Below are 21,206 nucleotides of genomic sequence, written 5' to 3' on the forward strand. Positions count from 1 at the left end.
ATCAAGTTACTGGAAGCTGTAGTGGATTCAGTTCCTGCCCTCAGTAAGTCTGCAGCATTGTAAGTTTGAGCAGAGGCACTTTTTATGTCCCCAACAGAATTTGGAGCCAAGGGTGGAAGCTATGGGGGTTAAGACAAGGAAGAACTTTTTAATAGTCAGTGCGATCTAAGGATACTCCAAAGGGCTAAATGTCATTTGACTGGGAAGTACTGGAGCAAATTTAAGCTTCAAATGTGTGACTGGACTATAGATCATTAAGACTCCCTCCCATAATGAGACTCTACATGTCTAGTTGAAGAGTAATAGCTGTCTTTTATCCATGAAATTCACCAAAAGTACTTCAAGGCCCATGGTAAGAATTAAGTCTTGGATATCCCTAATGTCCCAACATTCATGTCTGCAGGATGTCAAAAAAGAGATTGAAAAGTAAGCAGTTCAAAGTGGTATCCAAATAAGTAAACACAATTAAAGTGATTGTGCTACAGGATTCTTCAACTAAAAGCAACTTTCCATCTGGCAAACAGAAGTTCAGGACTGGATGGCTTCACTGGCAAATTCTACCAAACATACAAAGAAGAACTTACACCAATCTTTCTCAAACTCTTCCGAAAGATTGAGGAGGAGAGAACACTCCCAAGTTCATTCTGTGAAGCCACCATCACCCTGATACCAAAACCAAAGACACTACCAAAAAAGAAAAATTACAGCCCAACATCTTTGATGTATATAAATGCAAAAATTCTCAACTAAATATTAGCAAATCAAATCTAACAACACACGAAAAATATCACACACTATGATCAAGTCAGATTTGCCCCAGGGTCACAAGGATGGTTCAACATATGCAAATCAATGTGACATATCACACCAACAAAAGAAAGGACAAAAATCACATGATCATCTCAGTAGATGCAGGAAAAGCATTTAATAAAATTCAACATCCACTCATGATAAAAGAATCTTACCAAAGTAGGTATACAGGGAATATATCGTAACATAATAAAAGCTATTTATGAGAAACCCACAACCAATATAATACTCAATGATGAAAAGTTGAAAGCCCTCCCACTGAAATCTGAAACAAGACTAGGATGCCCATTCTCATCACTTCTATTTAACATAGTATTAGCAGTCCTAGCCATAGAAGTCAGACAAGAAAAAGAAATAGAAAGGAACCAAATTGGAAGAGAAGAGGTAAATTGTCACTAAATGCAGATGACATGATACTATTCATAGAAAACCCTAAAGACTCTACACAAAATTACCAGAAGTGATAAACAAATTCAGCAAGGTAGCAGGTTATAAGATTAACATACAGAAATCTGTTGCATTTCTTTAAACTAACAATGAAATACCAGAAAAGGAAAGTAAAAAAACAATCCTTTTAAAAATCACATTAAAAAATACTTAGGAATAAACCTGACCAAGGAGGTAAAAGACTTACATGTGGAGAACTATAAAACAGTGATAAAGGAAATTAAAGATGATTTAAAGAAATGGAAAGATATCCCATGTTCTTGAATTGGAATAATTAGGATTGTTAAAATTGTCATACTACTCAAAGCAATCTACAGATTTAATGTGATCTCTATCAAATTACCCAGGACATTTTTCATAGAAATAAAACAAATAATCCTACAATTTATATGGAATCCCCAAAGACCCAGAATTGCCAAAACAATTCTGAATAAAAAAATGAAGCTGGAGGCATAACCCTCCTAGATTTCAGACAATACTACAAAGCTACAGTAATTAAAAGAATGGAATTGGCACAAAAACAGACATATGGGTCAATGGAACAGAATGAGAGCCCAGAAATAAACCCACACACCTATAGTCAATTGACCTTTGACAAAGGAGGCAAGGATACACAATGGAGAAAAGACAGTCTCTTTGGAAAGTGGTATTGGAAAAGCTAGACAGCCTCGTATAAATCAATGAATTTAGATAACTCTCTCACACCATACACAAAAATTAACTCAAAATGGCTTAAAGACTTAAACATAAGACAAGACACACATAAATCTCCTAGAAGAAAACATAGGCAAAAAATTCTCTGACACAAATCTTAGCAATGTTTTCTTAGGTCAGTCTACCAAGGCGATAGAAACAAACCCAAAAATATACAAATGTGGCCTAATTAAACTTAAAAGCTTTTCCACAGCAAAGGAAACCATAAACAAAACAAAAAGACAACTTACAGATTGGAAGAAAATATTTGAAAATGATATGACTGACAAGGGTTTAACTTCCAAAATACAAACAGCTCATATACTCAATAACAAAAGAACAAGCAATCCAATCAAAAAATGGGCAGAAAACCTAAACAGACATTTCTCTAATGAAGGCATACAGATGACCAATAAGCACATGAAAAGACACCCAATCTCGCTAATTATCAGAGAAATACAAACCAAAGCTACAATGAGATATCACCTCACACCAGTCAGAATAGCCATCATTAAAAAGTCCACAAATAATAAGTACTGGAGAGGGTATGGAGAAAAGGGAACCCTCCTACATTGTCAGTGGGAATGTAAATTGGTGCAGCCACTATGGAGAACAGTATGGAGGTTCCTTAAAAAACTAAAAATAGACTTACCATATGATCCAGCAATCCCACTCTTGGGTATATATCCAAAGAAAACTCTAATTTGGAAAGATATATACACCCCAAAGTTCACAGCAGCACTATTTACAATAGCCAAGACATGGTGGCAACCTAAATGTCCATCGACAGATGATTGGATAAAGAAGTTGTGTGTGTGTGTGTATACACACACACACACACATATATACAATGAAATATTACTCAGCCATAAAAAGAATGAAATAATGCCATTTGCCATAACATGGGTGGACCTAGAGATTATCATACTAAGTGAAATAAGTCAGACAGGAAAAGACTATCATATGGTATCACTTACATGTGGAATCTAAAAAAAAGACACACATGAACTTATTTACAAAACAGAAACAGATTCACAGACATAGAAAACAAACTTATGGTTATCAAAGGGGAAGGGTGAGGAAGGATAAATTGGGAGTTTGGGATTAGCAGATACAAACTACTATATACAAAACAGATAAACAAGATCCTACTGGATAGCACAGGGAACTGTACTCAATAGCTTGTAATAATCTATAATAAAAAAGAATATGAAAAAGAAAAAATATATATAACTGAATCACTATGCTGTATACCAGAAACTAATACATTGTAAATCAACTATACCTCAATTAAAAAAACGACTCCCCATTAGGTTAGCTTGTTTGTAAGACTAGCCAAGGCATTCCCAAGTCTGATGCTCAGTGGAAAGCATCCTTCTAAGGGCTTACTGACTAATCTACTGTCAGTGGAACTAAATAACAAAGCATCAGGGAAAGTAGCATCTTCCTGTATTTGAGTTTCTTGTGATTATGGTCAGAATTCCATTCAATTCCAAATTTGGTAATCAAAATTGAAGAAAATGGAGCAATTCCAGATTAACAGTTGCATAGTAATATTCTATAAAATCAGCGGCACGCCTGGCTCAAACAGCCTCACCATTTACATATGTTAGTAGTAGACACATATGATCCATATAACCATATATATTTTTAAATAATGGGGGTTAATTACTTGCTTCCAGTTAATTCTTTTATTTTTTTTTTTTTGAGGAACAGGAGACCAAGGATGGTGTCTGTGGCTTTATCATCTGGTTCTCATTAAGTCTTCCTGAAATACTTGTTGAAAAGGCAGGAGAGGGAGGGCTAGAGAAGAGATTAATAAAGTGCCTATTAGGCATCATCTCATTCATTTCCTGCTCCCAACAACTCTATTTGCCAAAGAAAGACACTGAAGCTCAGACAGGTATGTAACTTGCTGAGAGTAACCCAGCTTTGAAGTGGTGGGGTCCTGCCTGCCTCCAGGGCCCGGCTCCAAGCTGCCTATGCTTCAGGTAATTGTCTAATTAATTATATCAAGCATGCAGGGGCCATTGTGTTCCAGGACACTGAAGCAATAAAAACAGTAAGACATTGCACCTGGTTTTGCCCAACTTTTCTAAACTTAATCTAAACTTTCTTTTAAAAGGATAAAACAGTGCATTTTGTTCCCTTTCCACTAGTAGATTAAGTAGGCAGAATGTATTGAAGTTATTAGATTTAAGAGGCTTTTAATAAATTAGTATAAAAATTCCCTTGATTAAGAAATCTATGGAAAAGTTAATTTTGCTTGAAAATGTGAAAGTTAGCAGTCAGCAATGAGGTCAATAAATTGGTGACATGAATAATAGGTGCACCAATATGGAAGGATACAGTGATGGGTGATGTGATGACAAGTGCTCTCATTAAAAGAAAAATAAGCTCCAATCCATTTGCTAAAATTAAATTCCAGTCTCAAAGGAAAGGAGTAGTGCTCTATGGAAAACGTCCATAAAGCAAGTCACTTGAAAGCTATTTCAGGCAAGTGACACTCCACTAAAGGAGGAAATGGAAGGGTGGAGTGAACCCAAAGATGTCCCTGTGGCAAGTACAGTGAGAGCAAAGCACCCGCCAACTCCTGACTGAGGTTTGGAAGGGCTGCTGACCATCTTCGTCTCGGGCCCACTGCTCTGGAAATCATCCTTCTTCAAAGCTATTAGCTTCCAGAACAAAGAACAAATCCTCTTTCTTCTGTTCTTTCCCAAACCAGAACCTCTAAACTGAAAACAGGATCCAAAGATAGGACTTCTATTTTTGTCATGTCAAAAAACCATGACATTTCAGATAAATCTCAAATATCTGTACTTCCTATGACACCACTAACCCCTCTTTTAAAATGGGGATGCTTATTAACTCAGTTTTGTATAACACACAGTTCAGATGTTATAATTTATTCAACCATAGAGTTCAAAAATGGAAATAGAACACATCAAGTTTAGGGAATTGCGAGTTCAGAAGTGGAGTGTGCGTGACAGAGCATAACAAGAGCACACGTGGACGTGGTCAGTCAATGAGACACATTGGTGGAAAGTTCCATCGTATGTGGAAAAGAATCATTCACTCGTGGTTATATTGCTTTCAGCAATTTAGGCAAAATGTTTGTCTTTTGAGGTTGTTTATATTTTTGGAAGTTTGTATTGCTGTAGAATTTTGATACGCGTTTTCACTGAACAACATGGGAAAACGTCTAAGATGGAATATGTTTTGTAAGGTTGAAAATTGTAGGCAAACATGAGACTAATCAGTGAAGCCATAGCATTCTAAATCTTCTAGGTGGAGGTATCTTTGGCCATATTTTGGAATGGTAAAATAGTGTTATTACTGGATTGCAACTAAACTGTAAGTCAAAATGGAAGGGAGGCATGAGTCAGGTGCAAAGGGGTGGTGGGGTTCTCCAGGCAGAGGTGGGCAGAGAGTGCAAACCCCTGGCAGTGAGAGAGGGAGAGTCACATCTTGGGACGACACATGGCTTAGTATGACTCAAGTGCAGAGTGCAAAATGGAAGAAGAGACCAGGACTGAGACAGGGAGGAGTCAGGAGAGTCAGATCAAGGATGACTTTGGTAACATGCTAATAATAGAGTTTTAACTTCATTGTAAGGGCCATCTGAAGTCATTGAAAGGTTTATTTTGATCAGGGGCTGGAAGGTCAAATCTGCAAGAAAGGAAGATCCCTTTGCCAATTCTGCGGAAAACGGCCCTGAGCAGGGTGAGATGGGAGGCAGGGAGGATAGGAGGCCAAAGTTTCCAGGGCAGAGGTTCCTATCCCTAGTGGGCCTTGGCTAGCATGGTCTAGCAGGAGGTGAGCTAGCATCCCTGGGTCCATAAGCTCTGCCAGTTGGTGGAGAGCATCATCTATAGGTTTGTCTACAACATTTTCTGATGAAGGCCACTTTGAATGGACTTAAAATATGGCTTAAGTGCACTCCCACTGGGTAAGCAAATGTCAAAATGAAAATATAAATTAGCTCACCATCTGTTTGAAATTTCTAATATTAAAAAAATGGCCAATTCCCCTCACTCTCTGCAATGTAAGACTGGTTTATTTTTATGTTTGTTTTCACTTTTATCCTTAGAGACAGCTGGATTGCTTTCAATTCCAAAAACAGTGGAAGAAGCAAGAGAAGGCTTTGCTGGGTAACTTGATCATTCTGAAGGTGAGAATTCCACTTGTGATGGCAATCAGCTGTATCTGGCACAATTTGGGGTGAACATGCCAGGAAAGCAAGTCCTCAGTGAAGAAGCACAGATGGGTGTCTTTGCTCATGCCTTCTACCCAGAGAGGTCGGAATCACTCGTGGAATGATCAGATTACAGTTTCCACTGACCCAAACTAGATACATCCCAGGGTGAGTGAGTGGTTGGCCAACTGGGTGGGGAGCTGAGGTGAAAGGAAAGTCTGTGGAAAAGGTGTGGAAACCAAAAAGATGAGTAGGAGTTAGCAAAGGATGTGCCCAAACTTCCATTTAAGGCTTCTGTTCAAGTAATCTGATCAGCCCAAAACACTGCAGAAAAACAGTGGATGGAAATGGCCCTTTGGTAAAGCAGGAAGGAGAATGTGAATACATTTCCAGGAAAGAAGTGAAATGGATGGCAGGAAGGTTGTTCTTAACATTGTTATTTCTATGCTTGTGAACATGATGGACCCTGCGAAAACTAAGGCAGACATATCAAAACAGAAGTGGAAACAGAGGGGAATAATCCCTTGGACTGATATGCCTCAAGAGTGGATTTTCAGGATGGAGAGGAAGAGCCGAGGAAGACATGGTGTTCAGGATCTACTTTTCCAAGTCAGTGAGCTAACTTTAATGAAGACTTAATTGGTATTGATTATATACAACAAAAACAATTTCTCTGTATTTTTTCTCATTCTGTCAATTTTCTAGCATCTATTCAGGGCTGACTCTCCAACATGTGAAAGACAGTCTTGCCTGGATCTCAGTCTGAGCCCCCTAGCCCTGCCGAACAACCCTGGGAACAGCCCCTCCGCATGCACCACCCCGTCCTCCCCTGCTCCCCGTGCAGCTGGAGGTTAGAGAACTTCCACTTACCCCTTTACTCTTCGGAAGAGATTCAGATGTTCTCTTTATTCAGTTCCAAATTAAGAACTACTCATTTAAAAAAATAATTTATTATTTTTTAAGCTTTTCTGGGGGGCAGAGGCAATTTAGGTTTAATTATTTATTTAATTTATGTATTTATTTTTTAAGGGGCTTACTGGGGATTGAACCCAGGACCTTGTACAAGCAGTCTACCACTGAGAACTCCTTCCCCCAGAGAACCACTCATTTTTTAACTTATTAACTTTGGTTTCTCATAAATAGAGCTACCAGAGAAATGTGTGCCATTTTCTCTATTCAAATAAATACACAAATGAGGTAAGTATATATCCTAAAACTAAGTAAATCCTTGTAAAAAAAGCGATTTGTATTTGTAAATGCATGCAACCCTAAAATTTAAGCTTAGAGTTTACATAAATCCATCCTTGCCACATTTATTAATAAACTTTCCTAAACAAATAGGTTTTCTTTTCTTTAAATAGACTTTATATTCGAAAAATATTCAAAACACCAAAAAATTTAAAAGTCATCCACAATCCCCCCAATTTTAAAAAGCTGTAAGAAGTGAAACCCCTGCCCATCTTCCGACTCCCTCAATGGTAACCACTGTAAATAGTTTGGGGAAAATTCTTCCTTCACTTTTTCTTGTCATTTCTCTCTGTCTGTATCCTATAGAGAAACATATATACTCTCCTTTTTTGTTTTTTAAACAAAAACAGATCCAAGATGCCGAGAAAACTGCTGTTATAAAGAAAGAAAGCAAATACACATCTATAATCCATTAGCCACAACTTTGACATTCAAAAAGCTCAGAAAAGAAAAATATGTGTAACTCATAGCATTGGTAATAAAATCTGACTGGACTGATTATCTTTATTTATTTCACTCCGTGGGGCCATTCCTATGTTCCACTGCATAAATATTAATGTCACTGTATGGGAGGGGCTGCCCTAAATCTCCAGGAACATATGTATTTTACTAACTTTCTAAAATTCAAAATAATTTGAATTCCAAAAGCTATCTGAAACCAAAGTTTCTGTACAAGGGGTTGTGGGCATCTTGTCTAAGTTGCATGCTCTCCTCTTTGGACACTTTTTTTCCTCAGAGTCTTTGGTAGTCCTCTCCAGTTTCCCTCCTACCTCACTAGATGTTCCTCCTCTGCCACCCTTGCGGGATTCTCCTCCTCCTTCCAGCCTCTGAAAGATGGAGTGTTCTCAGCCCTCTCCTCTATTACCTCATTCCCTGGGTGATCTCATTTAAGTATCAGCTGTTTGTAGATGTCTCCAAATCAGTATCTCTAGTCAGCCTTCCCCTGAACACACTGCCCATTCAACACTTCCACTTCAATATCTGATATGCATATTGAGATTAATATGTCCCAAATCAAATTCTTGATATTCCTCCCCAATTGTATTCTTTACTAGTGTTTCCCGTCTCAGTAAATGTCACTTTCACCCACTCAGTTGTTGAGATTCCAAATTTTGGAGTTATCCTTGATCACATCATCCAACCCATCAGCAATTTCTGTTACATCTACCTTGAAAATATCTGGCCTCGTCTCACCTCTTTTACCACGATGACCATCATTGCTTTTATAGACCTTTTCAAGAGCCTTGTAATAGGTCTCTCTGCTTTCATTTTTGCCCCCCTCCTTCAACCTATTTTTCACACAGCAGTCAGAGTTTATCCCCTAAAAATAAGTCAGATCATATTGCTCCCTTGTTCAAAATTCCAAGTAGCTTTTCATCACATTTAGAAAACAATCCAAAGTCCTACTGCAGCCCACAAACACGCCACATGAACTGGCCCCTCCAATCTTGCTTTCTATCCACCCTCCTTGCTCGCTAAGCTCCAGTAGTGCTCGCTGACTTCCTTGTGGTTTCTCCCAGGATGCTCCTTGCCACAGGGCCTTCACACTTCCTATTGGCTCTGCCTGGAATGTTCTGTTCCTCACTTTAGGTCTGCTTGAATATTGAGTCCTCTGACTACCCCATTTAATAGAGCACCTCTCCTTCATCCCTTTACCTGAATTACTATTTCTTCTTAGCATCTATTTAAAAACAACTACTTAAATTTTAGACGAATGCATGAACAACTGTTTTAGGCACACAGATGTATACCTAAGCTTGCCTCTGGGATTCTCTGGGTTCATGGAGGAGCTCTCCTTTTATTCAGACTTGGAATAAATAGAAGTATGTCAGGCACCTGTCACTAAAGTTTAAGCTAGAATCTACTTTTTCTTCATTTTTAAAAAAAAATCTCCTTAAAGGCTCATATTCTGTTATTTGCTTTATCTATAACTTTCCTGGTTTGTCCTTTATCCTTTCCTCTGCCACCCTGTCAGGTCCTCTTTATAATTTACTCCTTTCCATTAATTTAAATTATTTTTTAAAATTAAAGTAATACATTACATACAGTTAAAAATTTAAATAATACTATACAATTATAATGAAAAAAAATCATTCCTTCACAGTTCCCAGTCCTGCCTCACAGGAACAACCATTTTCAGGTTTTTAAGGTGTCTCTTGTGATATTTATCTCTATGTTCCTAAATAATATCATTACACAGTATCTCATGGCTTTCCATTTTGAGGTTGTTTTCTACTGATTTCATAGAATGAAAGATGAGGAGTTATTTTCTTATTGCAACTCTTAACAGATGTTTCTCCTCCCCTATTAGGAGATATCTCTGCTCCCCTAGGGGAAATTCCTATCTCAATTTTATTGGGAAATCTTCCCAATTTATATCACAAATTTTAGTCAAAACTATATTTCACCTTATATGATTATAGCGTATAAATATTATTCACATCTTAGCCATGCAGTGCACTGTGATTACCTTTCCTTTCTTGCACAGTTTCCTTCTAGAGTTTATTATTATCCCAGTCTTCATCTACTTCGTTGTCTAGGTGTTGATAACTAATGGTTATCTGTTTCACCAAACCCACTTACAGAAGTGCAAATATACTCTCAACATGGTCAAGCACTCCGTGTAATCCATCAGCTTCTTATTTTTCAGATACACGCTTCTAAAATCCCTCTGTTCTTCTGCTAAACCCAGCCTGATTGTTTTCTAAATCTGCACTGCTGTAATTCTTGGATTTCTGCCCACCATGGTCCTGGGGACTCCCTCTACCTCTCTCTTGTGTCAGAACACTCATTTCCTTATTCCTATGTCTTCTCCTTTCTTAGTTTACTCCTTCATTGTCGTGTCATGCATCCTCTAACGGCTTTCTGAGGAAGGCTGAAAAAGAAGTATCATTTTTGAGAACTCTAATAGCTGCAAATATTATTTGACACTTGGATTTGATTGATCATTTGCAGGATATAGAAACCTAGGTTGGAAATAATTTTCCTTCAGAATTTGGAAGCCATTGTCTTCTATTTTCTACTGCTGCTGTAAAGAATTCTGAGGTCATTTTGATACCCAACCCTCTTTAAGTGATCTCTTTTTTTTTCTTGGAAGCTTATAAGTACTTATGTTTATCCTTAAGGTAATGATGGCTCATGATGCTGGGTGGACTCTTTCAATATAGAAAATACATGCCCTTCAGTGCCTGGAAAAATTCTTGAATTAGTTCCTGGATAGTTTTCTCCCTTCCATTTTCTCTGTCCTCTTTTTCTGGAACTCCTATTAGTGAGGTATTAGGTACCCTGGCTTGATCCTCTAATTTTCTTTTCTTCTCTCCATCTCTTTGCCTTTCCCTTCTACTTTCTGAGAAGATTTCTTCAGCTTTATCATCAAAGCCAAACATTAAATTTTTAACTTTCAATTCTTGTATTTTAATACTCATTCCTTTTCTTTTTTTATAGCCTCCTGTTTATTTCATGGATACAACATCTCTTTTCTCTCTAAGGATATTAATTATGCTCTTTTTTGAAGCTAACTTTTGCTTCCCGTGTTGTTTTATATTTGTTTCTTATGAGTTATTTTTTGCTTATTTGTTTGATCCTGATTTCTGTCTTTGATATTAGAGGTGTTCTTCAAATGACTGGGGATCCTTGGCTTTTCATGTTTAAAAATGAGTCTCCAAAATGTTCCTGGAACCTCTGTGTGCCTAGGTAGGAGAGCTTATTGACTGGGATATGTCTCAGTGGGTAGATGGGACATGGATATAACACTTCATTAAGAGACCCCAATTGTCAGTGTCCATAGTTTTCTGGCTACTGACACGTAAGCCTGGTTGTCCATGTTCTGGGAAGTGAGCGGGTGACTTGGACTGGGAGGTCTCACTCTGTAATATACAGACTTTACTCCAGCTCTTGCCTTATCCCATACGCTGCTGCTGTATATTACTTAGGTCCAAAGACCCTGGCATTCAGTTTTTCTAGAATCTAGACCTTGGGTATCCTGCCAGGATGGTGGGTGGAGGCTGCTTGAGGGGTTAGAGAGGGCATCCAAGCACTTATTTGCTCCTTTTACAATCATTCAAACAGTCCTGTTTTCGGATCCACTCTTTTCTCCCTCTTTCAGAGGTATCTGGTGTCCCCAATTCCTGAGTCTTCCCAGTGTCATGTCACGTGATTGAGTTTGCTCCTTTTAGGATTCCAGCCACTCCTACACTCCTCACAGGCATTAGGTTTCCATATCCTACAGTCTGCTAATTACCTATTATCCATACCTTGCTTTCCATTTTCCAAAATTTGGTCAACACATCTTTTTCATCTAGTGTCACCTCTTTTCTTGTTCTCTTCCTTATGGATTTATTCCTTTTTTATTAATTTACTGTCATTTTAGTGGTGTTTTGGGACAGAAGGAGAGATAAACATATGCATTCAATTCTGCATGTTTAACTAAGAGCATTCCCTTCTAGTTTTGAATATCTTTCATCTTCATTAGCTAGCTAGCTACAGGAACTGGTAGAACTGAAAACTTCTGCCCCTTATGTTTTCCTTATCTATAGTCTTAAGACAACAAAAATACTGAACTCTCTGTACTGGCTTTCCTTTGATAGTTGTACACAAATTGTGTTTTGAATTTATCACATTCTTCCTCTGGATCACAAGGCTCCTAACAGTGGGGCCATGCTGTCTTGACAGGACTCACATGGAGCTGGCAGGAAGCAAAACTGCAGCAAGAAGCACGTGATCTATTTTAACCTGATTTTAAATGACAATGCCCTGTTCTTTAACATACTATGTTTCTTTTCTTTTTTTTTTTTTTTAATGTTCTAATTTTTTATGTCTGTGTCTTCTCCCTATGAAGAATTTTCAGGAGGCTCCTTCCCACATTTCCATTTCCCATACAGTTTTCTTTTCCATTTTCTTTCCTGTTACTGACCTGCATCTTTTGTTGCTGCACCTTCTCAATCCTTGTTTCTGTGGCAGCCTCCACTAATCCCTGCTCCATGCAGGAATGTCCATTCTGTCCTTCAGAGGCTATGGCTTTCCTTCTATCCTTGAGAACTTCCTTTATACAATTAAAAACAAAGTTCTACCTATTCTCTGGCCTCTTGAATGAGAGCAGGGCTTTCTTCCCCTTAATTAGCTTCCTTCTTAGACCATTAATTTATCTTCTTTCTAATGGGAATTTGTTCTCCACTTAAATGAGGCTTTTCTCCTCCAGAACCTGAGAAATTTCAAGTGTCCGGAATGCACCATCACAAAAAAAGTAGTGCTTTTCACTTTACATGCTAACAACCTCTATTCTTTCTGGCTCATAGCTCCTGTGACTTGTATTAGCTCATTTCCTATTTTTATAAGAATATTCTGGACTTCACATTATTCACCAGAGAAGCAGCCTTAATTATTTACTCTCACAGTTCAGTTGTAATTATTTAACTTCTAATGGAAAGTCTACCCCCTGGCATGTCTTTAGGTAACTTTACTTTTGGGATGATTCTTTGCTATTCCCCAGTAATGATCCATGATCATTTATATACCAACTCAGTGTTTTGTATCGTTCAAGAGTCCACATTAAAAAATTATTTTTTGCATCTCTAAGTGGCTTCCTTTTACAACTAAGAAGCAGGAAGAACCCCAGTGTACTTCTTTAGTGTGCCAGTCTAGTTTTTCTTGCCAAAATTACCTTCAGGGGCCCTGAGACTGGTAGCCTCTAAAATGGCCCCCAGTTACCCCCACCCTCTTGCTGTTTACACCCCCATGCAATCCTTTTGTGTTGAGTGTGGGTGGGACTTGTTGACTCATTTCTAATGAGTAGAAAGTAGCAAAAGCAATGGGATGAGGTTAGGTTACAAAAAGACTGTGGCTTCTATCCTGGGCACCTTCTCTTGTACTCTCTCATTCTGACTTGCTTGCTCTGAGGGAAGCCAGCTGCCACACTGCCAGCTCTTCTGTGGAGAGGTTCATGTTGGAATAAACTGAGGGGGGGCCTCTAACCAATAGCCAGCACTGAATTGAGGCTCTCAGCCCAGTATCTGTGAGGAAATAGATCTTGCTAACAACCACATCACTGAGCTTGGAAGCCAACCCTCCCCCAGTTGAGCCTTTAAATGATACTGTAGCCCCAATACCCTAACACCAACTTCATGAGAGGCCTTGAGCAAGAGGCACACAGCTAAGTCTCACATTCAGATCCCTGACGCTTAGAAACTATGAGATAATAGATAGTTGTTGTTTAAAGCCACTGAATTTGATGATCATTTGTTATGCAACAATAGATAACTAATGCAAGCCCTTAAGTCTAATTTTTTAACTTTTAGTCTATGCTTTTTATATAAGTTTCTTTTTAAGTTAATCTTTCTTCTGATGTCAATTTAATCACTCACATATTTCCTTTAAACTTCTCTTTGAGAGAAAGGAATGGCAGTTGTCAGTCTTATTCATAATTGCATATTGATGCAATTCATTTCATAATTATAATTAAGGCACAAACTTTTTATTTTGGCTTATAATTTAAATATAGCAAGAACATGGTATATTTTTAATAATCAATATTACTACTAGCACTTTCCTTTTATTAAGATGCCAGTAAAACCAACAAGAATATTACTTGTCACTAACATTCAGAATCTTCTTTCATTTGCCTTTATTTGCTATACTGTCATAGATGGAACCACAGATTCTAATGTGACAATATTCTAATTCTAGGTTATTGAAGAATTGCTCCACTGTCTTATTAATCAGTTTGGGCTGCTATAACAAAATTCCAGAGTCTAGGTGGCTCAGACAGCACAGTTTTGGAGGCTGGGAAGTCCAAGATCAAGGTGAGGTGCCTGCTTCCTCATTCATAGACAGCCATCCTCTCGCTGTGTCCTCACATGGTAGAAGGGGCGAGGAAGCTCTTTCATAAGGGCACCAAGCCCACTCCTCTCTCATGACAGAATCACCTTCCAAAGTCCCACCTCTACATATCATCACATCGTGGATTAGAGTTCAACATATAAATCTGGGGGGACACACCAACATTCAATCCATAGCATCCACAATTCCTAAGCTGCTCAGCAGTTCAGAAATAAGACTTTGTTAGGGAAAAAAATTTTCAAATCAAAATAAGTCTACTCCAGTTTAAATAAAAACATTGCTGAAATAATCATGCATACATAGGAAAGAAGACCAATACGTGTAAGTTGTAAGTTTAAGTTGACAGAAAAATAAAACCCCAAGGAATAGTTACATTTAAAATATATGTCCAAAATATTAACTTAAGCAGCAAGTGCTCTAAAAGTTTCCTTGGCAAAGATTTAATGTCAAAACAAATAAGACATAAATATATAAAGATTTCTAATCTTAGAGGTTTTAAATCATCATTTGTAACAGTAGAACTGGCTGAGGAAACCTTAGAGATTATGTAGTTCAATGTCTTATTCATTTTACAGAAAAGGAAGCCAGGTCTAGAGAGGTTAAGTGCCTGCCTAGTTAAGGACAGAGCCAGGATATGACCCCAGGTCTCTGACTAACAGTCTAGGAGCCTTTGCATGACAAGCTGCCTTTCATGTTTTTGTTTGTTCATTTGTTTTTTGAAAGAATATACAACTCATTCACTGATTGTAATGGTTCTATCATCTGCTTCCTACCTCTTCCTGGGACTGGTTGAATTTTTGTATCAGTTGTGTTTGTGCCAGCATCACTCTTTCCAGTTCATCTGACTTCTGTTTCATTTCCTTCCTCAAGTCCTCTGAAACGGAATCATTACTGTCAATTTCCTTCTTCAAGTGTGATTCAAACTCTGCAAGCAAATTTTTAAGGTTTTCAATTTCTTTCTCCTTTGACTCGGATTCTTCAGTGTATTGAATATGAGATTCATGGAGTTTTTCTTCAAGAGTGGCCACTTTCAGCCTTAGGTCTCTAGTGGCACCTTCGATTAAGTCAGATACCTGTAAGATAAATCTTGCATTAGTTTGTAGGCAATATTCTCTAGGTAACCACAGAGTTCTCGTGGTTTTAAGAGGCTTATTCTAAATAACTGGTGTTCTCTTCTAATCAGATGAAAGCAAATTCTATGACATGTAGGCCTTCAAGATTTTCTTTTTATGTATGTATGTATTTATTTATTGAGTAAAAGTAGATTTATTCAGAGAGATACTCCATAGACAGAGTACAGGCCATCTCAGAAGGCCAGAGAGGCCATGAGGTGCAGGGTTGGGTGCTTAGTTTAAAGTAAAAGTAGATACACACTCCATAGAGTGCGGTCTGTCTCACTTAGAAAGGAAAGTGGCCACAAGGTGTGGGGCTTGTTTATGGGCTTGGTAACTTCATAAGCTAACAAGTGGAAGGATTATTCCAACTACTTTGGGGAAGGGGCAGGGATTCCCAGGAACTGGGCCATCACCCACTTTTTGACCTTTTACGGTCAGCCCTCAGAACTGTCATGGCACCTGTGGGTGTGTCACGTCCCATGCTAATATAATACAATGAGCGTATAATGAAGCTCAAGGTCTACTAGAAGTCAGATCTCCAACCATCTTGGGCCTCAAGGTCTATTGGGGGTTTACTTTTCCGCCATCTTGGTGCTAACTGCTGTGTCATTCCTTTTTTGGCTGTGCCCTGCCCCATTCTTTCCTGTCTCATTCTCCCCTCAGAGATTTAACTCCTAAATGCTTATAGGGCTGCAGAGGGGTGGAGGTCCATCTTCCATCACTGTTTTAGAGCTGAGTAGGGGCATTGGCCCTGCCTATCATGGAGTAAAAACAAGAATTTCTTTTCAAAAGTTAAGACTAAAATTTTATTTTTTTTCACCTAAAATGGCATTGCATTAGTCACTTGGGCATACTTGGAAATATACAAATCTCTGTGGCTGAACTGGGCTACCAAGGACAACTCAAGCCTTAATCAAAAGTGTCTTGTCTGGACCACTCTAGAGTAGCTTTGGGACCTAGAAATGCCTAATATTTGGGGATGCATGTAGGAGAGCATCACAGTTACAGTCTACTCAAACCATACCGATGAGTTTTCCTTTGATGTATTTCTTTTCTTTCTTGAATGTGATGACTGGAGACACCCTAGATAGTATATCTTCTAGAGCAGCACTGACCAGCAGAACTTTCTGTGATGATAGAAATATTCTGTGCTGTTCTGTATGGTAGCCACTAGCCACGTGAGACTATCGTTGGTGGTGTGCTGGTAAATGTTTAACAATGGACTCACACACACACACAAGCCAGTTTTATATCCAGTTTCCATGGTGTAAATACTGTCACTAAAGCCAGTTCCAAGTTATGAAGGTGACATCACTGAGTTGGAAAGAAATGCACACAATAGACTCTTGCTTCCTCGTACTGGCTGTTGAGCACTCAAAATGTGGCTAAAGTGACTGAGGAACTGAATTTTTCATTTTAATTAATTTTAATTAGCTGAAACTTAAGGAGACCCATGTGGCTCCCGTATTAGACCATGCAGTTCTAGAGGATACCAGAATCATTTGAAAATATACTTCTTCTCAAGATGGTACCTCTAGACAAAGAGATAAGAGAATAACTTGGAGAAGCTTCTCCTCAAAGTCAGAAAGTCTTTAGAAGGGAAAAGACTGCTTGTTTTCTTTCTCCTTAAAAAACAAAACAAAGAACAAAAAACAGGCCAGGAAGAGCAAAGCTGCTTCTGATGAAACATATCCTTATTATTCATGCTATGGATATTGTCATAGCATGTCATGCTATAGGATATTGTCACTAATAAATATTAGTACAACAAGAAAAGCAGCCCATGAAGAATCTGGAAAACATTCATAGACCAAAGTTCCAAGGATTTTGTGAACTACTGCTTAAGAGTTGTGTATCCAAAATCTGTTTCAAATGTTAAATTTACATTAACAATAACTTTTACAAGAAATCTATTCACCATACTTAGTAATTTTATAAATTAAATTAAGATTCCTCTTTCTTCCATTAATCCAGGAACGAAGAGGGTCACTGCTAGGTCTGAACAGTAGTTGCGATAATCCAGAGGAGGGCTGACACTGGAACAGAGCAGGTTACCCTTGGGAGAGGAGGCTCACATAGCCACAAACATGTTTTCATGTTTTTAAAATTTTAGGGAGTCAACATTGAAAAAATCAAGGGAATTCACTCACTGAATCTGGATTTATGACTTCTTGTGAAAAAATTGCAGCCCCTGGCAAGTTGGGGCCTGCCTTTCAGCACGCCCCTGCTGACAGTCCTGAGCCACCCAGGACTGCAACAGAGGTCACAATGTGAGGGGAGGAGGGGGCAGGGGCAGGAGCCAGGAAGCAAGAGGCCTGTCTAGGACAGAGCCTGTCCAGAAGAGGTGGGGCCTTGCCTGAGCCCAGGTTACCAGCTCCCAGCACATGCTCCATTGTCCCAGTAGGACTTCACTTACAAAACATAAATCTGAAGATAAAATTATTAAGAATTTCAAGACAGCATTTGCAGAGCATTAAACCTGAAGCACGAGGCCTTTCTGAGTGGGGCCCTGTGACGCTGCACTTGTCACATACTCAGGCAGCTGGTCCTGCCTCTTGTTCACAGTCAGCTACTGAAAAGACTGTACCACAACCTCTGGACACCAAAGTAGGGGCTAGTTAAGTCTCATTTGGTGTTTAATTTACACAGACTCTTAACGAGTTTATTCAAAATATGGCTTCACCACTGGGTCTTGGTTAACATACACACACACACACACACACACACACACACATTCTATGCTCAAGTCTGATAAAAATAGGGGAAACTTGACCAACACTTAATTTTAAGTTTAGGACACATTGTTTAAGAAATTATGGAGGTGTGACTACATTTAAAAATACTACCCTTCATTCAAAAATATTTAGAATTGAAAATATTTGTAATTAAAGGGGATAGGCTTTAGTGGTTGATAAACTTTTAATTATGTAAAACACCTCATTATCTTTTCATGTTAGATATTTGAGGAATTGGAATATCTAACCATGCTAATTATTAGTTATATAATTATGCTGTTTTAAAAATAAGTTTATTTTAGTAGGAAAAAATTCCATACACAGCTGGATTGTATGCTTATATAATTTATCTCAGTTATTCATTCTGGAGAATAGGCAAACCATCCTACCTCCCTAAAACTAAGGCACAATGACTACGAGGTAAGCTTCTGGATTTATAACTACAGTAGTGCTCCTAGGAGGAGATAACCAACATCTATAGTTTTAAACCCCTTAAATAATGATAAACATCATAATGACAGACCTTCATTTGTAGCTCCTCTTGTTCTTTCTTATACTTTTGGATTATTTCTTGATGTTTTTCCTTTTCAATATCAAGTTCCAGTTTAGCTTCTTCCTTAAAGAGAAGAGCTTGCTCCTGAAATTCAACTAAATGTTGGGCCCTTTCCTTGGCGAGTTCAGCTTCAATCTAGAAAACAGCATTTAACACACATATAGAGCCATTTTACCTTAAGATAAGTAAACTGAGCTTATTTTCAACTTTAATATTTTTCCTTCCAGTTTCTACTAGATATAATTGACATGCAGCACTGTATAAGTTTACGGTGTACAGCATAAAGATTTGATTTATATATATCTGAAATGATTATCACAGTAAATTTAGTGAATATCATCATCCCATATAAATACAAAATTAGAGAAATAGATTTTTTTTCTTGTGACGAGATCTTTTAGGATCTAATAATTATTAAAAATTCTAATATTATTTTTAAAATTCTAATATTTAAAAAAACCTGACTTAGAACTTGGTCCAGAAAAGTTGACCTTGGGACAAATATTCTTAGATTTTCTAAGATCTTCAAGACCTGCAGAATGAGTAGAGAAGGTAGGACACTATATTATAACAGTTTTCAGAGATTAAAAAAAAGCTTAGTCTTCTGTACATTTATAGTGTAAACTTAGTCCTTGGCAGGGACCATATAAGGAACAAAACATTGATTTTGAGGCTCATATACCAAGTTCCACTGGAAACTCAGAGTTGGATACAAGATACCAATGTTGATTTTTTAAAAATAGTCCTTTCTTGATGGAGACCAGAGACAGTTTTGGAGCCATAGATTATCATTTTAATGTGACTGAGGCCAGAAGGATGATTTAAGGAAAACACAGTCAGTGGCGCCTGTATCTAGATTTTGACTCAGAATCACAGTGCTGGAAAAGACCTTAGAAATCCCCTAGTTCATTTTCTCAAGCTTCCATGAATTGTGGAAAGAATAAACAAAGGCTTTGGATTCAGAGTTTAAATCCTGGCTCTAAATCCTGGCTCTGCCACTCTAGCTGTGTGATCTTAAGTTGTGACTATAATCTCTCCTGGTGGGGTTATAACTATTTCCCTTGGGGGTCATTATGAGGATTAAATGAGACGAAACATCTGTGTGAAGCTTGAGCATGAGCAGGAATTCAATAGTCAGTGGAGATTACTTCTACACCGTGACTTAAGTCTCTACCATGGAATCTGCATCAAATGATTGTCTCTTCTGTGCCTCAACACCACTAGGAACCATAACTCACTCCTTCCCCAGCAGGCGTTTTCATTTTCAGACAGTGCTAAGCATTAGGAAGTTTTTCCTTTCGTTAAGCCAACATGTCTTTCCCTGTGCTTTTTAACCATTGGTTTTGGCTCAGCCTACTAGAGCAAGACAGAGAACAAATCTATGAGTACTGGAGTCATTCAGGTCTAGGAGTTCAACTAGTGAGATTAGAGAAGCGATCCCAGTGACAGGCTGGCTCTAAATTTATGCTGTGCCATGATTATAAATTCTAAGAGAGAGTAAATGCCAGACAACTAGGGAGAAAAAATGCTAAACCTGACTTACTGTGACTGTGACTCTCACGCCACTAAGAGGAGAAGGAGAGAGATCAACTTAAATTTCTCAAGGGAACACTGAAACCATGGTACCAGGAAACAGAAAGTTTGCTAAGTTTGCAGAAAGCCCTTTAAATTACATAAAATGCAGATAGGAGACTAGCCCCAGTGTGGGGTCAATGGGGTTTACTGCACTGGGTGTAGGACTAAGCATTTGCCTCAAGGCAAAACAATTAACTTTTATACTCAATGCACAGAGTTATTTTGGCTCTCTCAAAAATAAATTTCTGGATTGTTTGGGGGAAAGGATACTGAAAATCATTTAGGACATGATAGAATTGTTCAGATGTATTGCTATCCGACTACAAAAGACGAGGAAAGCCTCAGGGTACTCAGAAAAGAGCAGATGTTCTTCTGAATCCCAGGTACTTATATTCACCTGCCTCTTGGTAGCCATTTAGATACGTCACAGGTGTCTCAAATAAATCGTCTGAACCAGAGTTCTTGAAACAACCCCCTCCCCACCTGTTCCCTCCTCAATGCTCCCCATCTCAGGACACAGTGCCACCACCTACCTGGTTATTCAAGTCAGTAACTGGGGCATCATCATTCACACTTCTCTCTCCCTTACCTTCCACACAAATCCAGCACCAAGTCCTGTTCATTTTGCCTCCAAAAGATGCCTTGAATCCATCCATTTCTCTACATCTCTACTTCTACCACCCTAGTTGTGGCCACCATCACCTCCTGACTGGCCTCCTTACTTCTACTCCTGCCTCTCTCCAGTCCATGATAGACACAGCAGAGTGTTCTTCACAAAATATAAACTGGATTTTTTCATTCCTTCTTCATGGTGCATTAGTATAAAATCAAAACTTCCAGACATGATCTTCTTCTGGACCACCAGCAGCCCATATGACACATTTGAGTGAATCAAGAAAACACCTTCCTTAGATGAACACAGCCTAGTGCTGGCACAGGACTTGGTGAACAGAGCCCAGGCTGGATTCAGCTCCCTCCTCTCACCTGGCCTGTGCAGTTAT

General features: G+C 38.5%; 1 protein-coding gene across 7 annotated transcripts in view; it reads right to left on the minus strand.

The window, feature by feature from the left end:
- LEKR1 (leucine, glutamate and lysine rich 1) overlaps positions 1-21,206 on the minus strand; it is a 254,695-nt gene that overhangs the window by 57,058 nt on the left and 176,431 nt on the right. For all 7 annotated transcript variants that reach the window (XR_012508923.1, XR_012508921.1, XM_074369025.1 and 4 more), the window contains 2 exons: positions 18,601-18,765; positions 15,001-15,300 (listed from right to left, as the gene is read on the minus strand). Coding sequence is in view for 5 of the 7 variants with exons in the window: in XM_074369025.1 (XP_074225126.1) it covers positions 15,001-15,300; positions 18,601-18,765 (465 nt within the window). In the remaining 2 variants the exon portion in view is untranslated. The remainder of the gene's footprint in view (positions 1-15,000; positions 15,301-18,600; positions 18,766-21,206) is intronic.

This window comes from Camelus bactrianus, chromosome 1, assembly GCF_048773025.1.
Source record: "Camelus bactrianus isolate YW-2024 breed Bactrian camel chromosome 1, ASM4877302v1, whole genome shotgun sequence".
Lineage (NCBI taxonomy): Eukaryota > Metazoa > Chordata > Mammalia > Artiodactyla > Camelidae > Camelus > Camelus bactrianus.